At 38.2% G+C, this 18,325-nt stretch overlaps 1 protein-coding gene across 2 annotated transcripts in view; it reads right to left on the minus strand.

The window, feature by feature from the left end:
• The window catches only part of SF3B1 (splicing factor 3b subunit 1), a 38,929-nt gene that overhangs the window by 2,299 nt on the left and 18,305 nt on the right, over positions 1 to 18,325 (minus strand). For both annotated transcript variants that reach the window (XM_080933007.1, XM_080933008.1), the window contains 17 exons: positions 17,613 to 17,825; positions 17,290 to 17,411; positions 14,832 to 15,029; positions 14,640 to 14,741; positions 12,736 to 12,915; positions 12,314 to 12,400; positions 11,949 to 12,219; positions 11,530 to 11,675; positions 11,237 to 11,383; positions 10,820 to 10,945; positions 9,539 to 9,760; positions 8,819 to 9,001; positions 8,623 to 8,734; positions 7,206 to 7,326; positions 6,376 to 6,507; positions 2,644 to 2,916; positions 260 to 476 (listed from right to left, as the gene is read on the minus strand). In XM_080933007.1, coding sequence (XP_080789133.1) covers positions 260 to 476; positions 2,644 to 2,916; positions 6,376 to 6,507; positions 7,206 to 7,326; positions 8,623 to 8,734; positions 8,819 to 9,001; positions 9,539 to 9,760; positions 10,820 to 10,945; positions 11,237 to 11,383; positions 11,530 to 11,675; positions 11,949 to 12,219; positions 12,314 to 12,400; positions 12,736 to 12,915; positions 14,640 to 14,741; positions 14,832 to 15,029; positions 17,290 to 17,411; positions 17,613 to 17,825 — 2,852 coding nt within the window. The remainder of the gene's footprint in view (positions 1 to 259; positions 477 to 2,643; positions 2,917 to 6,375; positions 6,508 to 7,205; positions 7,327 to 8,622; positions 8,735 to 8,818; positions 9,002 to 9,538; positions 9,761 to 10,819; positions 10,946 to 11,236; positions 11,384 to 11,529; positions 11,676 to 11,948; positions 12,220 to 12,313; positions 12,401 to 12,735; positions 12,916 to 14,639; positions 14,742 to 14,831; positions 15,030 to 17,289; positions 17,412 to 17,612; positions 17,826 to 18,325) is intronic.

An 18,325-nucleotide genomic window follows, 5' to 3' on the forward strand; every position in this document is an offset into this window, starting at 1 on the left:
ACAAAACAAACAAAAAAACAAAAAAAAAAAAACAAAAATAAATAAATAAATAAAACAAAACAAAAAACCCACAAGTATTTACTCTGAAGAGGGAAGAAAACAAATCTGGAAATTACAAAACTGTGATGAACAGAAAATCTAATTACTATCTCAATACAGAACTGTCTTCTACATGGTAATTAGGGAATATCTGACTTCAACATATTAATTTTTTGAGCAATTTCTGCATAAAAACAACAAAACCCCACATTTAACTTACCTGTAAGCAATACTGCAACATTCTGCATGGTCCAATAGCTACCCTCAGGCCCTCCAGAGCACCCATGACTGCCTGGATTACATGGGGAGACGTCTCAAACACGTTAGGCCACACGTAGTTCAGTAAGTGATTCAGCGAATCTTCACAGCCAAATCCATAAACACCGAGTGACATGTGCTGTACCACTGCACTAGCGGTCTGTCTGTGAACAAGGTCCCTGCAATGCAAGGGGAAAATCTCTTCAAATTAGTCTAACTTCTGTAAGAAACATTCACTGACACATTAGGAACTGAATTACTCAACATGACTCTCAGGAGTCAATCTCATTTTGAATTCCATAAGCTTAAATATTTGATAGTCACAAGTCAAAATTAAATTTGCTCTCAAACTGGTATGATTTCATTCAAAAATTCAATTAAGAGAAAAATCTATTAGGTTTTCAAATCTGCACAAATAAGAATCTTTATCTCTAACAGCATCTGAATTTGTTTTCAGGACATATCAATCTATTATTCTCACTATCTATTCTGAGTACAAACATAAAACAGGGCTTATGCATCTGCCAAAATATTAACCTTTCAAAAGAATTAGAAAAAAAAATTGAACTGTAACACTTTAATTTGCTACCTAACTTACTATAAGGTTTCAGTAAGTTTCCCAACTGAAGAAGTATTCTCTTTAGTAATTTTCAAGCAAGTTACTGCCTCAACTTGTGTAAAATTTCTTGAGAATTAAAAAAAAAAAACAGTCATTTTAAACAAACACAGAATTTTTAAATAAATATAAAAGCAACAAATATTATAAACCCCAAAATTAAAAACTAAAAACCTTCTAAACAGCTGAGATCACAATAATGTAAAAAGCACAGAAAATGATTCTGGTGATTAAATGTACATGAAAATTACAAAAAGTAGATCTGACAGGAGTCTAAATTTCCCAAAATAAATGTGATATACTGAGTGTATGAAATTCAAATATATTTTGCAGTACAACATTCAAGAGTCTTTTTTCTCATGAATAAATAAACAAACAGCCCCCAAAGCAAGAAGTTCTGCCAAGTTTTCGATTCTATCGGGTTTATTTGTAGTCAGTATATGAAGAGGCAAGTCATGGTTTCTTCTCACAAAATCCCTTCCACTCAGAACAAAACTTTTAACCTCAAGCCGTACCTCTCAGCAGCTGTAATGTTCAGGAATGCCTCACTAAGAAGCAGTGTAAGGGAGAAGCAAGGCGATTTACTGTTATTTGGTTCCAGAAAGGTAGCCCTGTACAGACTGTGATTACTAATCTGACTCCATAACGTACATCTGTACTTTCTAGTACCTCACTAAGCCTATTTATAAAGTGGCCTTTATGAAGGTCACTGAGTGACTCTGGCTATACCTCAGACTGAATCAAGGCTTCATGCAAGATAGAAATGTGCTTTACCATTGAACTACAACCCCACCTAACTTTCAAAATGTTTTGAGACAGATCAGTCTTGATAAAGTTACATAGATTGGCACAGACATTTTCAATCCTCCTGCATCAGCTTCTGTAGCAGTTTAGATTACAGGTTATTTTGTGGCTGGTTTAGTAAAACAGTTTAAGCTGTACACTAAAGTAACCAGCTAAAAACTTAAGCAGCCACTGAAACTACTGGGACCTTACACTTCCCTTCGTAATCTTGTTAGGTACCATTATTAGTTCTGGACCTCAATCTAGAGAATGAAATGTAAGACTATCAAGTAACACAAAAGTGGTACTGAACTAACCATCGCTACCATCTGAACACGGGGGCTGCAGAGGAAGACTGACTCTGGCAAGCTACCTTCATCCTCAATGTAAGATTAAAACCCCAGGTCTGCTGAGAATAAAGCTCATTTGGTAGAACACTGGCTGAGCATCTATGTATGGAGCCCTGAGGTTATACACTGTGCCAAATAAAACCAGGTATGTGGCACATGTCTACAATCCCAATGCTCTGGAGGTAGGAGATGAGAAATGAAGTTTAAGGTCATATTCAACTACAAAGTAAGTTCAAAGTCACCCTGGGTGACCTGAGACCCTATCTCAAAAACAAAACTAAAGGCTTCTCTGCCATACTAATTCATGTTCATCTTTTTACCCTAATTGTTTAAAAAACTGTAAATCAGTTATTGTATTTCAAAATCTACTTAGCTCAATACATATGAAGAGATGAACAAGAGTAGGGAACCTGGAAGAGAAAATCTGAGTACCTCACTATAACAAATATTAAGGTAAGAAACTACACTACTTATGTGAAATGCACAGAAATACTTCTTCTTTAACAATACAACAAGTCATTTAAAGGCTCTCTTAGTAAACTCTAAACGTAAACCTAATTGTTTATTATTTTTCTGCATTTAGTTTTAGTCACTTACCTATCCATTAACGCATCCTCAAGTAAAGGTGTTACAGCGTAGATGTAGTCTTTTCCCATTTCCCCGATATACTCAAACAAGAAGGAGAGTGACTTTAACACTCCATTTTGAACATTCAGCTCAGGAACTCTGTATTCGTTCATCAAGGCAGGCAGTACTGTGAAGGGTGAGCATGTTTCAGCAACAATGGCTATGGCTACAGTTGTACAAACCCTGTTCTGCCTTTCCTGAACTTTGAGGTTGTTTAAAAGTGTAGCCAATACATCGTGAGGGCTAAAAAGAAAGAAGAAATACATCAGCATGTTATCATACTGAAGTTTGTTTTCAGAGAATGCAAAGACTGTAAGGGATGGAAAAAGATTAGTAACTTCCTGATAAAGCACACTACTTTCTCATCATTAGGATTATGGTTTTAAAATGATATAATTATAGCTTCCAAAAATAAAAAAAGGCTAAAGAGAAAAAGGTAGAAAAAAAAAAAAAGCTTCAATGGAGGGCAACCCCACAGGAAAACCAGCAATGTCAACCAACCCGGACCCCTGGGAGGTCCCAGAGACTGAGCTACCAGATAGTACACACAAGCTGATCCAAGGCCACACCTAGGACACATATACCAGAGGACTGCATGGTTTGGACTCCGTGGGAGAAGATACACTTAATCCTCAAGAGGCCCCAGGGAAGGGGGAATGTTAATTTGAGGATTGGGGGTAGAGCACCCTCTCAGAAGCATAGTTCCCTGAGGAACTATGGAGGCTGTGGGCAATGACTGTAATGTAAATAAATAAAGAAAATTTTCAGGTAGACTTTTTACTCTTTAAATTTTTTTAAATATAAAGAAATATGAATGGTCTAAATTAAATGGCTTCGAGAGCCAGGCAGCCTTATAGATGTAAGAATATCCAAAACTCTGGACTCCTAGCTCAAACACATATAATCTGTTCCTCATCTCCCCATTATTCCACTCCCATGGTTTTCTTAACAGTCAGCCTACCTAGTTCTGGCTGCCCCCCACCCAGCTTTTACATACTCCTTTGCTACACTTAGTAACATTCAGGGCTAATCAATTTTGCACTGCATCTATTTGCAACTTGTTTTCTTAAAAACATACCACAAAAAAAAACAAACAAACAAAAACAAAACACTGACACAAACAGTTCTATTCCCAAGAAATGAAAAGGGAAGTGTGTCTATCCAGAAGGGAACATTACCTAACTCATCAGACTTTTGTATGCTTTTGGAAACTATATCCCGGTTGTTCTAGTTTCCTTTCTGCTTCTGTGACAAAACACTGACTAGAAGAAATGTAGGGAAAGGTTTATTTCAGCTTCTTTTAAAAAAAAAAAAAGTATTCATTATTTTAGTTTAAAAAAATAAATGCTCTACCTGCATGTACACCTATGTGCCAGAAGAGGGCACTGGATCCCATTACAGATGGTTGTGAGCCACCATGTGGTTGCTGGGAATTGAACTCAGAACCTCTGGAAGAGCAGAGTAATCTGTCCAGCGCCTATTTCAGCTTCTATATCCAGGTCAGTCTACCACTAAGGGAAGTCAGGGCAGAGAGCCAAACAGAAACTGAAGCACAAATCACATAGGCATGTTGCTTACTGGCTCACCTGCAAGCTCATGTTCAACTTGCTTTCTTATACAGCCAAGGCCATATACTACCCACATGAATCAAGAATCAAGACAACTTCTCACCAACATGGTCACAGGCCCATCTGATCAGTGCAATTCCTTGTCTCCCTAAGGTGACTCTGGGCTGTGTCCAGCTTACAGCTGAAGCTAATTGGAACTCTGGAAAATACACATTAGATAGTCTCTTTTTCTATAATTAACTGCTTCTCTCAGATTAATTTCTGATGAAGAAGCAAATAAATGAATTCATAAAGCAGGTGAATTTGTGAATCAGCTTTAAAATTTAAAACAATGTGGTTTTAAAAATACAAAAAGTGAATGTAAGATGTGAGTTATATGCAAATATTATTTATATGTTGATCTGGGTTCAATTCCCAGCATGGCAGATGGCACCTGTTACAATTCCAGTCTCAGGGTTTCTGACACCCTCACAAACACAAATAAACATTTTAAAAAAATTTTTTTAAAGGGCTGGAAGCATGGATCAGTGCTCTTCCAGGGGGCCTGGGTATGACTAAAAATAACAAAAAGATTTAAAGTATGTTTAATACAAAAAAAAAAAAAAAAAAAAAAAAACCTAATATTAAGAGTTTCATACATGCCCATAAGTGTGGTTTGATCAAATCCACCCTTCTCTCCTTTCCTCCATCAATCCTCCCCAACTTTATGTTCTCTTTTTAAATCTGAGTTAGAGCTGTGCAGTCTGCTCAGTGACAAAGAACACTGGCTGCTTTTCCAGAAGACCCAGGTCTGATTCCCAGCATTCACATAGTGTTGGCTCACGACCATCCATACCTTCAGGCCTAGGGGGTCCAGCACCTTTTTCTGACCACCACTGGCAGCAGGTATGCACAGATGCATATACATGCATATACATGCATGCAAAAGACATAAATCTTTTTTAAAAATCCACTAAGTCCAGATAGTGCAACTACTATGTGCATGGGTGCAGACATTCTACTGAAGCATGTGACGACTTCCAGGGGCCACATCTCTTAAAACTGACTCTCTGGAGAAGTCATCAATTGCCAATAGCTACCCAGATAGGGGCCAGACTTCAATAATCCTCTTCCACCCACGCAGGTGGTTTGGCTGACTTGATCTTGCAGTCATGGCTGACGTGAGTTCACATGTGCAACTGCAATGTCATATCCAACCAGTGTTCTTTTGCTGCAGACGCCTAGTACCTCTACATTTACAATCTTTACACCCCACTCTTCCAAAATGATCACCCAAATCTTGAGGGTAAGGGGTGTGATGTAATTGTCCACTATTATGCTTAACAGGCATAATAAACTGCACCCTAAATTTTTCATCTTTATAGCCATAAATCAGTGTACTTCTCAACCTTATCAGAGACTGAGAACCTTGGTTTAATTCTTTAAAATACACTTATTTTTATATGTGTGAGTGCTGTCTGCATGTGTTCACTGTCTGCACGGAGGATCAGACGCCCTGGCATTGGAGTTATATATAGTAAAGGGTTGTGAGCCATGTGGGTGCTGAGAATCAAACCTAGCTCCTCTGCAACAGTGGCCAAGGCTCTTTACTGCCGAGTCCAGCCCCAGAAAAGCTTCGTTTTGTTAAGAGCAATTAAGACCAAGGTCCACAATCTTACAATGTGTGAAAACTAAGACTGCGGAAATACTCACTCCTTAACATTTTAAGCAATACTCCAGTCAGGCATGATGGTACATGCTCTTAGTATGTTTTTGATCTCAGCACTGGGGAGGCAGAAACAAGCAGATCTATGAGTTTGAGGCCAGCCTGGGCTACATACCAAGTTTCAGAACAGTTAAGATTACATGAATAGACCCATCTCAAGAAAAAAATAAAGGCAATATTCTAAAATAGAACAACAAAAACTTGAATGTGTCTCTGAAAATATCTAAACTTTACTAGGGGAATTTTAAAGCATTCTGTCTGAGCTCAATCAAAATTTTCAAGTATTTTTAAATAGGGAAAGGCAGGTTTAGTAGTTAAATAAAATGCTTTTTCTTCAAATGGTACTATACTGCACCTCAAAAGATGTACTACATGAAAAGTACTTTCCGACACAATGGGTTTATTATAACCTACTAAGAAAATACTCACCCAATAGCCTTTGCAATATAACCAAATGTATTGACAGTAGCTCTTCGAATAGCTTTTTTGTGGGCTTTTAGGAGCTCTAAAAGCTCAAAGCAAATCCTCATCCACTCTCTTGCAGATACATACTCAGCTCCTCTAAATTAATAAAAAGAGTGCAATTAATAAACATGGTTGTGTTATCAAGGTATTTTGATTTTTTTTTCTTTTCTGTTTTTGTAGTGTTGGGGATAAGCCCAGGGCCCATGAATACCAAATAAGGTTCCTACACCTCTTACTCTAATGGAAGTTTAGAAAATAAATGTGCATATTCCATGTTGAAATTATCACTAACTCACCATAAATATTAAAAAATAAAAAACAATTATCACCCTTTTTAAAAAATTGACTTGCTAAGTGGTGCTGTATATAGTTTAATCCCAGCAGCACTTGGGAGGTAACCAGGTCTATATAGTGAGTTCCAGCCCAGCCAAGGATACAGTGAGACCTTATCTCAAAAGAAAAGATGATAACAAAATGAAAGAAAGCCTGATTTTGCTTTAAACCTATACTGCTAAGCCAGGCAGTGGTGGCGCAGGCCTTTAATCCCAGCACTTGGGGAGAAGAGGCAAGTGGCTTGGTTTGTACAGCCTGGTCTACAGAGTAAGTTCCAGGACATCCAGAGATAAACAGAGAAACCCTGTTTGAGGGGAAGGGGAGAGACTGCTGAACATCCACACAAAACAAAACACTACACTATTTCCTATTACCACTCAGAATGAAAGCGTGCTAAATCTAAAAATACTGCCTGTACTTCAACTAAATATGCATTTAGTTTCGCTATGTAATCTGCTTACCTGTCAGCAATACGTCCAACAAGATCAATACAATTCTCTTGTACTTTTTCATGTCTGTTCTTTAAGATGGGGGTGAGTCTAGGCAGGAGATCTTTAATTGGTGGTGTCATTTTATGCATACCTATTTCATAGAAACCAGAAAACTATTAAAATCCGAGCTGCAACCCTTCACCTCACCTTTTACAGTACAATGTAAAAATGTGAACTTACAAGCTACCTGTGGACAAAAGGCCCAGATTCTAATTAGACTTTTTATAGTTTTTTAAACTATTAACAGCTTCCAGTTACATTTAGAAAGATTTTACTTGGTTTTGAAACATTACTTGTATATTGACATCTAAACATGGGAACAGCCTGTGTTGGGGCCAAATACAATATAAGCCGAAGTTAGATCAGATCAAACAGTAAGTTTCCTATATTCTGTAACTGCAAAGCCAACGGACCTCAAGTCTCCCTGAAATGCTGGGCATACCTGGATGCTATCTAAACCTATGAAGGGAGGAAAAGGCAGGCAGCTAGCAGGGACTCTAGATCTAACTAGAATTACCTGCTCTGAGTCTCACCGCTTTTCTCCTGTGTGCCAGACAAATGATATACTCTACAATTCTGGCAAACTAGAGAACCACAAGTGGCTAAGACTGTTGGCAAGTTATTATCTGTACAAATCTGGGCTAAACTGAGGATTCTATATAAATACAACAGTTCAAAGCTCCTTACTCCATAACATTCCTTTTTCCTTTCCCCAAAATGGGGAAAACGGTGAAATCAACAGTCAGGTGTTACCAACTCTGGGCCTTTTCCAATCCTTTCAGTCCTAAAGGAGTTACTTCCAACACTGTTTAAATACAGTATTTTAAATACAAGAATCCTTTTGTTTGCCTCATAATTCCTTGGGAAAAAGTTCTCTCCATATGGGAGACTGTTCTGTGTTTTACTTAAAGACAAAAAACAACATAGCCTTTTTTAAAACCAACTCATCTCCTTTAAACTCAGAGTAAACCAGAAAAAAAATCTCAACAACCAGTCAAAATATCTAAACATAGAAGAGTGGATAAAAGAAATTTATAAAACTAAATTACACCTTCAGGGTTGCTCCTCCCCTTATAGAAGATGCTGGATTACTTTTCAGCTGAGGCACTGGTTCTATTACGCACTACCAGGGGCCTCCCATTAACTCAAAACATTCAGGGCTGTAACTATTCTGTACTTTAAATTTCTGTACTAAATTTCTCCTTTAACATTTATTTTTAAGTAAAATATAAACAGACAATAGTAAGAGAGACAATTGTGACAGTCTGACAATCCTAAAGTGCTCAAGATAAAAATCAATAAACTCCTAAATACAACTTTATATTTTGCTTTCAAAATACAAAGAAAATTAAAAGGCCAAATTCTCACATGACCAGCCATGCCATACCTATTACGTTTACAATAGCCTTCAGTGCTCCAAGAATGCTGCCCAACACTTCAGGGTACTCTTCACCCAAATATTCATACAGCACCACACCCAAGTGCCCCATCAGTTTTTCCTAAATAAAAGAAATGGTAAGAATGTTACTTTTCCCATTAAGCTACCTGTTTAAGAAAAATATACATCGAGTAGATGAGATTACCTCTTGACAAGTCTTCATAACAACAGCAGTCCGAGAAATCAAGTCAGCTGCTTGTTGCCTAACTTTTGCTGATTTATTATTTAAACGCCATAAAACTGTACCACAAATCTGAGGCAAGTATGGTTTGACTCGTTTGCCGAGAGCATTAACTACTGTGCCAAAGCCATTCAACATTACTGAATCCTAAAAGAGAAAAGTTATATTTAGAAATACAAAAACAAAATCACTAAAAATGTAGAATATAGTTTTGACTGAAGTTCATTGTTAAATAACACTCAATCTTTTGCAACCACCCAAGAAAATTGAGGAAAACTAGTTATTAAAATGTCTATTAATCGATATCTGCTTTTAAAAGTAGGTTTTTCACATATATGAAAGTCAATGGCAACATGCCACAATTAAGTTTGTGATGGGCCAGGGTGATAGTTCAGCTGCTTCCAAGCCGGAAACACATGGTGAAAGGAGACAACTGACCACAGAAATGCACACAAAATAATAAAACTTTAAAACCAGAAATAAGGGCTGGAGAGATGGCTCGGGGGTTAAGAGCACTGACTGCTCTTCCAGGGGTCCTGAGTTCAATTCCCAGCAACCACATGGTGGCTCACAACCATCTGTGATGAGATCTGATGCCCTCTTCTGGTGTACACAGTACACTCACATACATTAAATCTTTAAAAACAAACAAACAAACAGAAATAGCGTGGCTGGCTGCCCTACCTCTGTGGTCTGCTCTTGGAAAGCATAGAGAATGCCGTCAATGAGTTGCTCCTCCAGTTTATGGTCAATGTCTGCAGCACCCAGATTGCCCATGATTTTCTCGATTGTCTCCATCACCATCTTCCTGTACTGCTCGGCCTCATCCTTCAGGTCATCAACAATCCTGGATATGATCTCCGCTGCACCTACTTTGTTTGCCAACTCCACAGTTGTATCGACTAACTAAGGAACAAAGCAGAAACAAAGCTCTTTAGGTCTACTACTTTTCCAAGAAATTAAATAAACTGTACTAAACTTTCATGAGAGTGCCTAGATGGTGGTTCTTGCTTATGACCCCAGCTCTCTAAAGGCTGAAGATCTTTCAAATTCAATGCCAGTCTGGATGGAGATTGTATATATCAAGGTCCGGCCCAGCCCAAAACTTAAAATCCTATCTCCAACAAAAACAATTCTCTCTAACATAAAAGCAATTCTTTCTAAGTAAAATTATACGTATGTTTCAGCTAGCTAAAACCTCAATTTAGCAGACAAAACCATCAACTCATAGTTTAGTACTGTTGAGCTGGGAGGCTGAGGCAGAGACCAAGATTTTGCAACCAGCCTGCTACAAAGTAAAATTTTATCTCAAAAACAGAAACAGAGCTGTAGCTAGCTCAAAAGGTGAAGGGCCCTTGCCCACAAAGCACATTCCCCAGCATCCAGCTTGTTGCTCTCTGACCTTCACACAGGCATGCCTGGGGCACACATGCAGACCAAGTACATAAAGTGTAATTTAAACACAATACATACACATAGATACATACACACAGCTGGGCTAGACAAAAGGCTCAGCATGGGGAATGGGGGTTGGGTTCCTTCCAGAGGACCCAAGTTTAATTCCCAGAACCCACATGGTGTCTCATAACTGGAACTTCAACACCAGATCTGATGAACTGGCCTCTGCAGGCATGACACACACACAGACACACATCCAATGAAAATTTTACATTAATTGTGTGCTTTTGAAAAAATAAAAATAAGAGGCCAGGTGTGGCTGAGCACACCTTTAATCCTAGGACTCGGAAGGCAGCAGCAGGTGGAGCTGTCAGTTCGAGGTCTACAAAGTGATTTCTAGGCTACTTTAGCAAGACCCTGTCTCAGACAGAAGGACAGACCAACCGACCAAACAGGTATGAATTTAAGATAGTCAAAGCAAATTATAGTATGCAATATGCATTCTAAGTAAGTAAAGATTAGTCAAAAAAAATTTATGAGAATCAAATTTTAATAATAAAAGGTCACCTGTCGGTAATTTCTTCTATCCAAAGCCATTCTGTGTTGCCAGAAGTGTTTAAAGAAAGGTGGAAGAATCTCTGTCTTAATGTAGTTTGCCTCGACACCATCAGTTCCACAGCACTGTTTCACCACCTAGAAGGTTAACAAACAAACAAACAAAGATCAAATGCAGCACTGACAAAACACAAAACAACTTTCTGCTGCTCATTCCCAAGACTTATAGCTATGAGTGGGCACCGGTACCTAATTTCCACAATACAGGTCAAATTTTAGCAATCTATCTCACCTTGTAGCCAAACTGCAGTAACTTTTGTAGTACGAAAATGTAGGTTTGTTTTAATGTTATAAAGATCTCTTTGAACTTCCTAAAACATGCACAGTGTGCTAACAAATACACACTCACAAACTGAACTAATTACTTACCTTCAAGACAATTTTCTTCATTTCTTCATCAGGAGACTGAAATTCTCGAATAAGGATTAACATCACTTCTCTAGTATAGTAGTTGGCATATTCTGCATCCATAAGAGGAATGAGATACCCAATAGCCTTCAAGAAAGCAGCCAGACCCTATTTAAAAAAATAAAATTATATATATATATTATATATACATTATATAACACTAACACACAAACACACACACACACACGTCAGCAAATTAAGTTTCAGTTATCTTAATGACAAGCAAAAACAGATCTAATGAGCGGATTACTCACCTTTCCTCTATGTTGGCGGATACCCTTCCACAGGGGCTTGAGCACAGAATCAAAAGATTCAATACCATAAGGAGTTGCTGCCTCAGCCAAAGCAGCAATGGCCAGAGCACTGATGGTCCGAACTTTCTGCTGCTCATCTACGAGACCTGTACAACCAGACACAGTTATGAGTGAGTACCCGTACCTAATTTTCATAATACAATCCAAATTTTAGCAATGTATCTAACCATAAAGCCAAACTGCAATAACTTTTTTTACAGTATGTGTGATTTAGGCAAAGGCAATTTGTTAACAGAAAATATTATAAACCCCAATTCAAAATATAGCATATTTGTGTGAGGAAAGCCTTTCATTTATTTACATATATACACCTGCCCACATCAGGACAATTGATCTATAAAAGACACATCACCACTTACCATGTTCAATGATTTCAACTAAACTTCTGAGGTGTGGCAAGATGGCACAGCCCATGAGAATGGCTATCTGTTGTACAATCTTGATACCGGTGTGCCTCGCTTGCCAAGACTTCTTGCTTTTGCACACAGCTTTTAAGAAAGGCAATAAAGAAGGAATGCCCAGGGCAGAGGCCACGACAGCAAAAGCTCTAGCTGTTGTGTTTCGGACGTATTCATCCATGTTATCTATATCAGGTCTCATGGTAGAAATCATAGTCGCCAGACCAGCAGCCTGAAGGAAAAAGTTACAGCAGCTTCGGTTAGTACCATTAATCCTCAAGCCACGGAAAGACAAACTTCCTTTTCTAGGAATTTAATGTGAATACCTTTGCCAAGTTAGAAATAATCTCTCGACCTTCCACTCTAGCATAGTAATCTTCATCAATCAGTAGTGGCTCGATAACCACAAGGATCTGAATAAAGGGGAAAAAAACAGCAATTAACATTTCCACATCAATTTATCAGACATTTATTAATTGAGGGACAGATTAAAGAATGTAAATCCCTGGCACACTCCTTTAATCTGCACTCAGGAAGGCAGAGGCAGGTGGATCTCTTGAGTTCAAGGGCAGCCTGAACTACAGAACAAGTTCCAGGTCAGCCAGGGCTACACACACACACACACACACACACACACACACACACACACACACAAAGGAGAGTAACAACTTCCATATTCCACACACTGGAAAATAAAACCAGAAAAATAAAGTTAAACCATTAAACACTACTTTGATAACAAACCAACCTTGTGCACGTATGGCCGCACCAAGTCATCAAGTTTATACAATATTCTATCAATAACTTTCACAAGTAAATGTCGCTCTTGATCCTCAAGTGTAGGGGACATCAATAGAGGAAGAATCTGGTTAAACAATGGCCCAGCTCCAAATTCTCGAGCTTTATCAGTAATCTGACGTAAGGCAGCCTGAGGAAAATCAAAGGAAAAAGAAAAGTTATTTTTTTATGAGCAAACATTCCAAAATGGCAAATTTCACCAAGAATAATACAATGTATACTTTTGCAGACAATTTACATCCAGTAGTCTGAATTCGTTTCTGTCAAAACTGTTTTAATATTCAAAGTTTTATGATCTAAGTTCAACATTATCAGTTGATTTAAAGGGGACAATTAACTGGCTGGAGAGATGGCTCAGTGGTTAGAGCACTGACTGCTCTTCCAGAGGTCCTGAGTTCAATTCCCAGCAACCACATGGTGGCTCACAACCATCTGTAATGGGACTTGATGCCTTCTTTTGGTGTCTCTGAAGACAGCTACAGTGTACTCATATATATAAAATAAATAAATATTTTTTTAAAAAAGGAGGGGCAATTAATTTATTGACAGGTGAGAGCTGAGAGGTAAAGGTACATATCACCAAGCCTAATGTCTTCATTTCAACCCTGAGATCCAGACAATGAAAGGAGAGAGCCAACTTCCAAAAGCTGTCCTCTGAACTCCATGTTTATCCTGGAGCACAACCTACCTGCTCACTTGCACACTTATCCATGATGCACCATGCACACACATACATGCTTGTGTGTAACAAATAGATGAGCATAGAAATAAATAGAAAAAGGAGTAACTTAGAGGGCTAGCAGATTCCTTCCTCAGTGGGTAAAGGGTACTGGCAGTCACCAAGCCTGACAACCCTCAGAACCCACACAGCAGAAAGAACTGATTCCTGCAAATTATCCTGACCTTCCACATGTGTTCCATGTGCACATGCCCACAAATAACATGTTTTTTTTTTTTAAAAGGATAATTTAGTAGAGCTATGGAACCATACAAGCTTAAACCATATGCCTTAGTTCTGCCTGCACAACCTTCTATGTTCAAGCCACATTTGGTGTTAGCATAACAAACAAGTCATATCATTTCCACTAATTACCTCTAAGTTCTAAACACTTAAAAGCTGTCAAGGACAAAGAGTTTAGCCTTCTCATATCCTTATCAGAATAAAAGATTAGAAGAATTGATTAGAAGAATTAAATTCATTTATCCTGGAACATGAGTCTGTAATCCCAAACAGATACTCCAGAATAAGAGGATCCAAAACTCAAGCCCCACCTGAACAAGCTTAAGACCACGGAAGCTACTCATCAGAGACCATATAAAAAGTCAAAAAAGGAACCAGAGCAGAGTGTCACGTCTTATTCTGCTAATTTCATCACTCAGGTAACTAGGCAAAAAGAACTGCTATCAGTATAAATAAATCCAGCCTGGGCTACGAGCTTCAGACCAGCTTGGGATAGTTTAAGAAGCTATCTTATAACCAACAAAAATAATGAATATAACAAATCAAAAAACTTGAACCCAGAATCATTCATGGTACACGCCTTCATTATTTACTAAGGTGATGCATTATCTTTAATCTGAACACTTGGGAATCAGAGGCAGGTGGATCTCTGTAAGTTCTAGGCTAACCTGGTCTACCCAGTAAACCACAGACCAATCAGGTCTACGTGGAGACTGTCTAAAAAAGTAAAAAGCTGAGACGTGGTGGTGTACACCTTTAATTCCAGCACTCAGGAGACAGAGGCAGGAGATCTCTGTGAGTTCGAGGCCAGCCTGGTGTACAAAGTGAGTTCCAGAACAGCCAGGCTACTTCTGTCTTTTTAAAAAGAATAAGTAAATAATAATAGACGTTACCTTTCTCATTGGAGGTGTACCATTCTTAATTTTTAAAAGCAACTTCATTATTTTTCTTTCTTTTTGCTCTTCTGGACTAAGTGTTGACTCATCTACATCAACCTGCAATAATAAAATTTAAAAGTAGATCAGATTCATGATTTGTAACTCTGAGACAAAGAGCAATCCTTCAGTTTTGCTATCACCACTTACCAATAGTTTATCGAAGTACTGAATGTCATCAGGTTTTAAAAATGGAAGATTCCCAGACGGCTGGTCATTGACACTTTTCATTGTTCTGTCTTCAGTTTGCATGTGGAAACCAGTCATGCCACCCAAAGGTGTGGGAGTTGCTGTCAGCTTTCGAGCTGGAGTTCGGATGGGAACATAACCAGCTGGAGGGGGAAGTACCTAAGAGAGTTGTGCACACGTTAGTACAGCTGCCTTGGCTTTATACACTCAGACAACAGGGAGCAGCATTTGCACTTAAGAGATTTTACAATATATTAGCTAGCAAGTTGACCTGAAGAAAACATATCCCACTATACAATGTTAACTAAAAGTTAAGATATTTATAGAAAATAGTACTTGCTAATTAAAATTTAAGTGGAAAAGAAGGAAATACATGAAGCTCTCTTTTAAATTCACATCACCTTAAGATGCTTGAAATGTCAACATGTTGTCAAGCCAACATGTCAAACTAACAAAACTGGAATATTGTAAAACACAATTCAGTGATTTCTCAAAAGGTACTATTAGAACAAAATTCTACAATTACTTTTAAATGAAAATAAATATGGTTTATGTAATAGATTAAAAAGATCATGCATATTATCATTTACATAGACACCTAAATACTATAAAACATATTTAAAATTCAACTCTACAAGTCTGACTTAAATGCAGAAAAGTAAAACTAAAGTATTTGCCAAGACCCTCTGAAAGGAACACCAAATTAAACCCCACTGCAAAACAAACTAAAAGTCTAAAAATAGGAGTTTAAAGCTGTAAGATTCTTTGTTGTTGCCCTTGCTTATTACACTTTCCTGGGTAGGTCAATAAAACCTGACACAGCTCTTCTCCAAATCAGTTATCATGTCCAAAAATGTCCATGATAAACATATTTGGTGCCACCTATACCTCATCATTCAGTGATGTCATGCTGCTGGTGAATGTATGTGCAGCCTGGACTACTGACTAGAGTAGAGTGTGTTTGCTAAGTACGTACAACACACTGCTGTCTGTCACTGCATTTAGGACCTAAAGATGTATTTAAAATTTAAGATTATTAGATTCACAAAAGAACAAGTGTCTCTCCTCTTGGTATTCAGGAAGCCAAGGACTATAATTGAGAAAGATATTTATGCAATCAACATTAGACTGTCCACATGTAAAACATTATAAGGTGGTTTAGTTTTTAAAGTTTTACTCATTAATAGTGGTTTAAGAGCCTTACTCAGAGCCTTTCCCTTCTGGGCAAATCCTCTAGCACTAAGCAAGATGACACATTTATCTAAAGCCAATACTCTAACACCAGCTAAAGTGGAATGGGGTAGCACACACAGGAATGGGGTAGCACACATATAAGCAGTTTCATGATCAAACTCAGGCTATAGGCTGGATGCAGACACTAGCCATCATTTCAAGTTACTACTGAAAAGAAAATATTCCTTGTGTCACCATCAATTCAGGTCATTTAGAGACACCAAGTTTTATTGAACTATCAAGTAAAACCAACATGTTATCTGAGCTCAGTCCCACAAAACTAATTCAGGTTTTCTTAGTACTGTCTGTAGACCTCCAGAAGCCCTTAAGATGCCTCACAAAAAAAAAAGTAATAAATGCCAAAAGCACAACATCTAGAGAGATCTGTGCCTTTAGTCACCTGATATGTATGAGTTCCAGGCCAGCTCTGGTTACATAGTGAGACAGTCTCAGAAAGTAATAATAGTTTTTTTACTTTTTCCCCAAAGCAGATACTAGAAAAATAGCTCAGTGATCTAAAGCACTTGCACCACAAATCTGAACCCAGAACCCACTTGGGCAGCTCACAATTGCCTATAATCCTATTGGAGTAATTACATTGGCTTTTGCAGAAAACCTGCAAATACTCATACACATAATTAAGAATAAAATCGTATCTTTTTATGATGGTTTAATTGTGTATATATGCATGCCTGTTTGTATACTCCAGTACAGAGTTTGGAAGGCCAATACAAGACCCCTGAGTGGTTGTAAGCCCCTTGATGTGGGTGGGGGGGAACTCCACTGTTCTTTAAATACATGGTCTTAACCATGAGCCATTTCTCCAGCTCCCAAAATAAAAGTTTCTGCTAGGATTTGAGGCAGAGTATCCATCCCTACGTTGCCCTGGATGACCTAAAACTTGTTATCTGGACCAAACTGGCCTCAAACGCAAGAGATCCACCTACTGATGACTCCCACCAATAATTAGCATTAAAGGCTGCCAAAGTCACCAAAGCTCCATGCATGTTGCTCATTCCATCTCTACTACTTTGTCAAACTGAAATGCACTTAGTAATACCTAAAAAACATGTAATTAGTAAATTTTGGCAAGGCCAATGCAAATTTACCTGGCAACTTTTTAAACTAAGATACTTAAAACTTATATCCTCAACCAACATACTCATCATATATTCCCTGCTAGTACCTTGTATCCTTCTGGGAACATAGCATCTAATTCTTCATCAGAAAGTGGGCGGTTCCGCTCATCGATTTCTCTCTCCCAGCGCCAAGCCTGAAGCTGCTCGGGAGTCATGCTCATTATGTGACCTACCAAAAAGCGAAAGTGTTAACGACCCACAGTGTAAGACTTAGACCTTTAAGATCAGCCCTGGTATCAGAGTGTGTTTACATTGCAAAGGCAAATCAAGGCAGTTATATATTCTTATCTACATTTTTAACAGAACCCAGAAAAACCAGCAAAAAAAACTAAAATAGCTGTAAGAGAAAGAATGATGAAAGAATTTGTACCTGGGGTGGGGGTAGCCATATTCATGGCTGGTGTGCCAATTGGTGTTTTCCCTGGAGTCAGGACAGGAGTGCTCCCACCCATCTGACTAGCCGGTGTTTCATCCCAACGAGACTTTCTTTTACTTGCTCCAGGAGTTGGTGTTTCACCAATAGAGTCTCCACCTCGATCTGTTCGAGGAGTCTCAGCCCATCCACTTCCATGCCCAGGAGTATCTTCAAAGACAAAGGGTCAGTAAAATCACATTATTAACCACTTTAAAACAGTTTCTCCCACATGCAATTTGATTAAATTCAAAAAGATATTTCTGAAACAGTTAAAGTTCTGCCCAGTATTTGTTTCCTTTCCACTGACTACAAAGTCACAGACATCAACTAATGAGAAACAAAAAAAAAAAAAATCAAACTTTTTTCACCTACCCCTTACTGTTTATCTTGAGCCATGTTCCAGCTATTCTCACTAAACCGCAAACACTAGACTTGAGCAAATTTCTAAGACAGAACATAAAACATAGCCTGGCAGAAGCCAGAAAGTAATGGGAGAAAGGAAAACCTTTATCGAAAGAATGCAGTTTCCATTTGGATCACTAAAAAAGACAGGAGTGAATAGCAAGCAAAGCCATAGCTGTGCAACGCTGGAAATACCCTTAGCCACTAAATTGTGGATTTGAAAATGGTTAAAACTGGTGTATTTCAACACACACACACACACACAC

This window comes from Micromys minutus (genome assembly GCF_963924665.1).
Source record: "Micromys minutus genome assembly, chromosome: 19".
Lineage (NCBI taxonomy): Eukaryota > Metazoa > Chordata > Mammalia > Rodentia > Muridae > Micromys > Micromys minutus.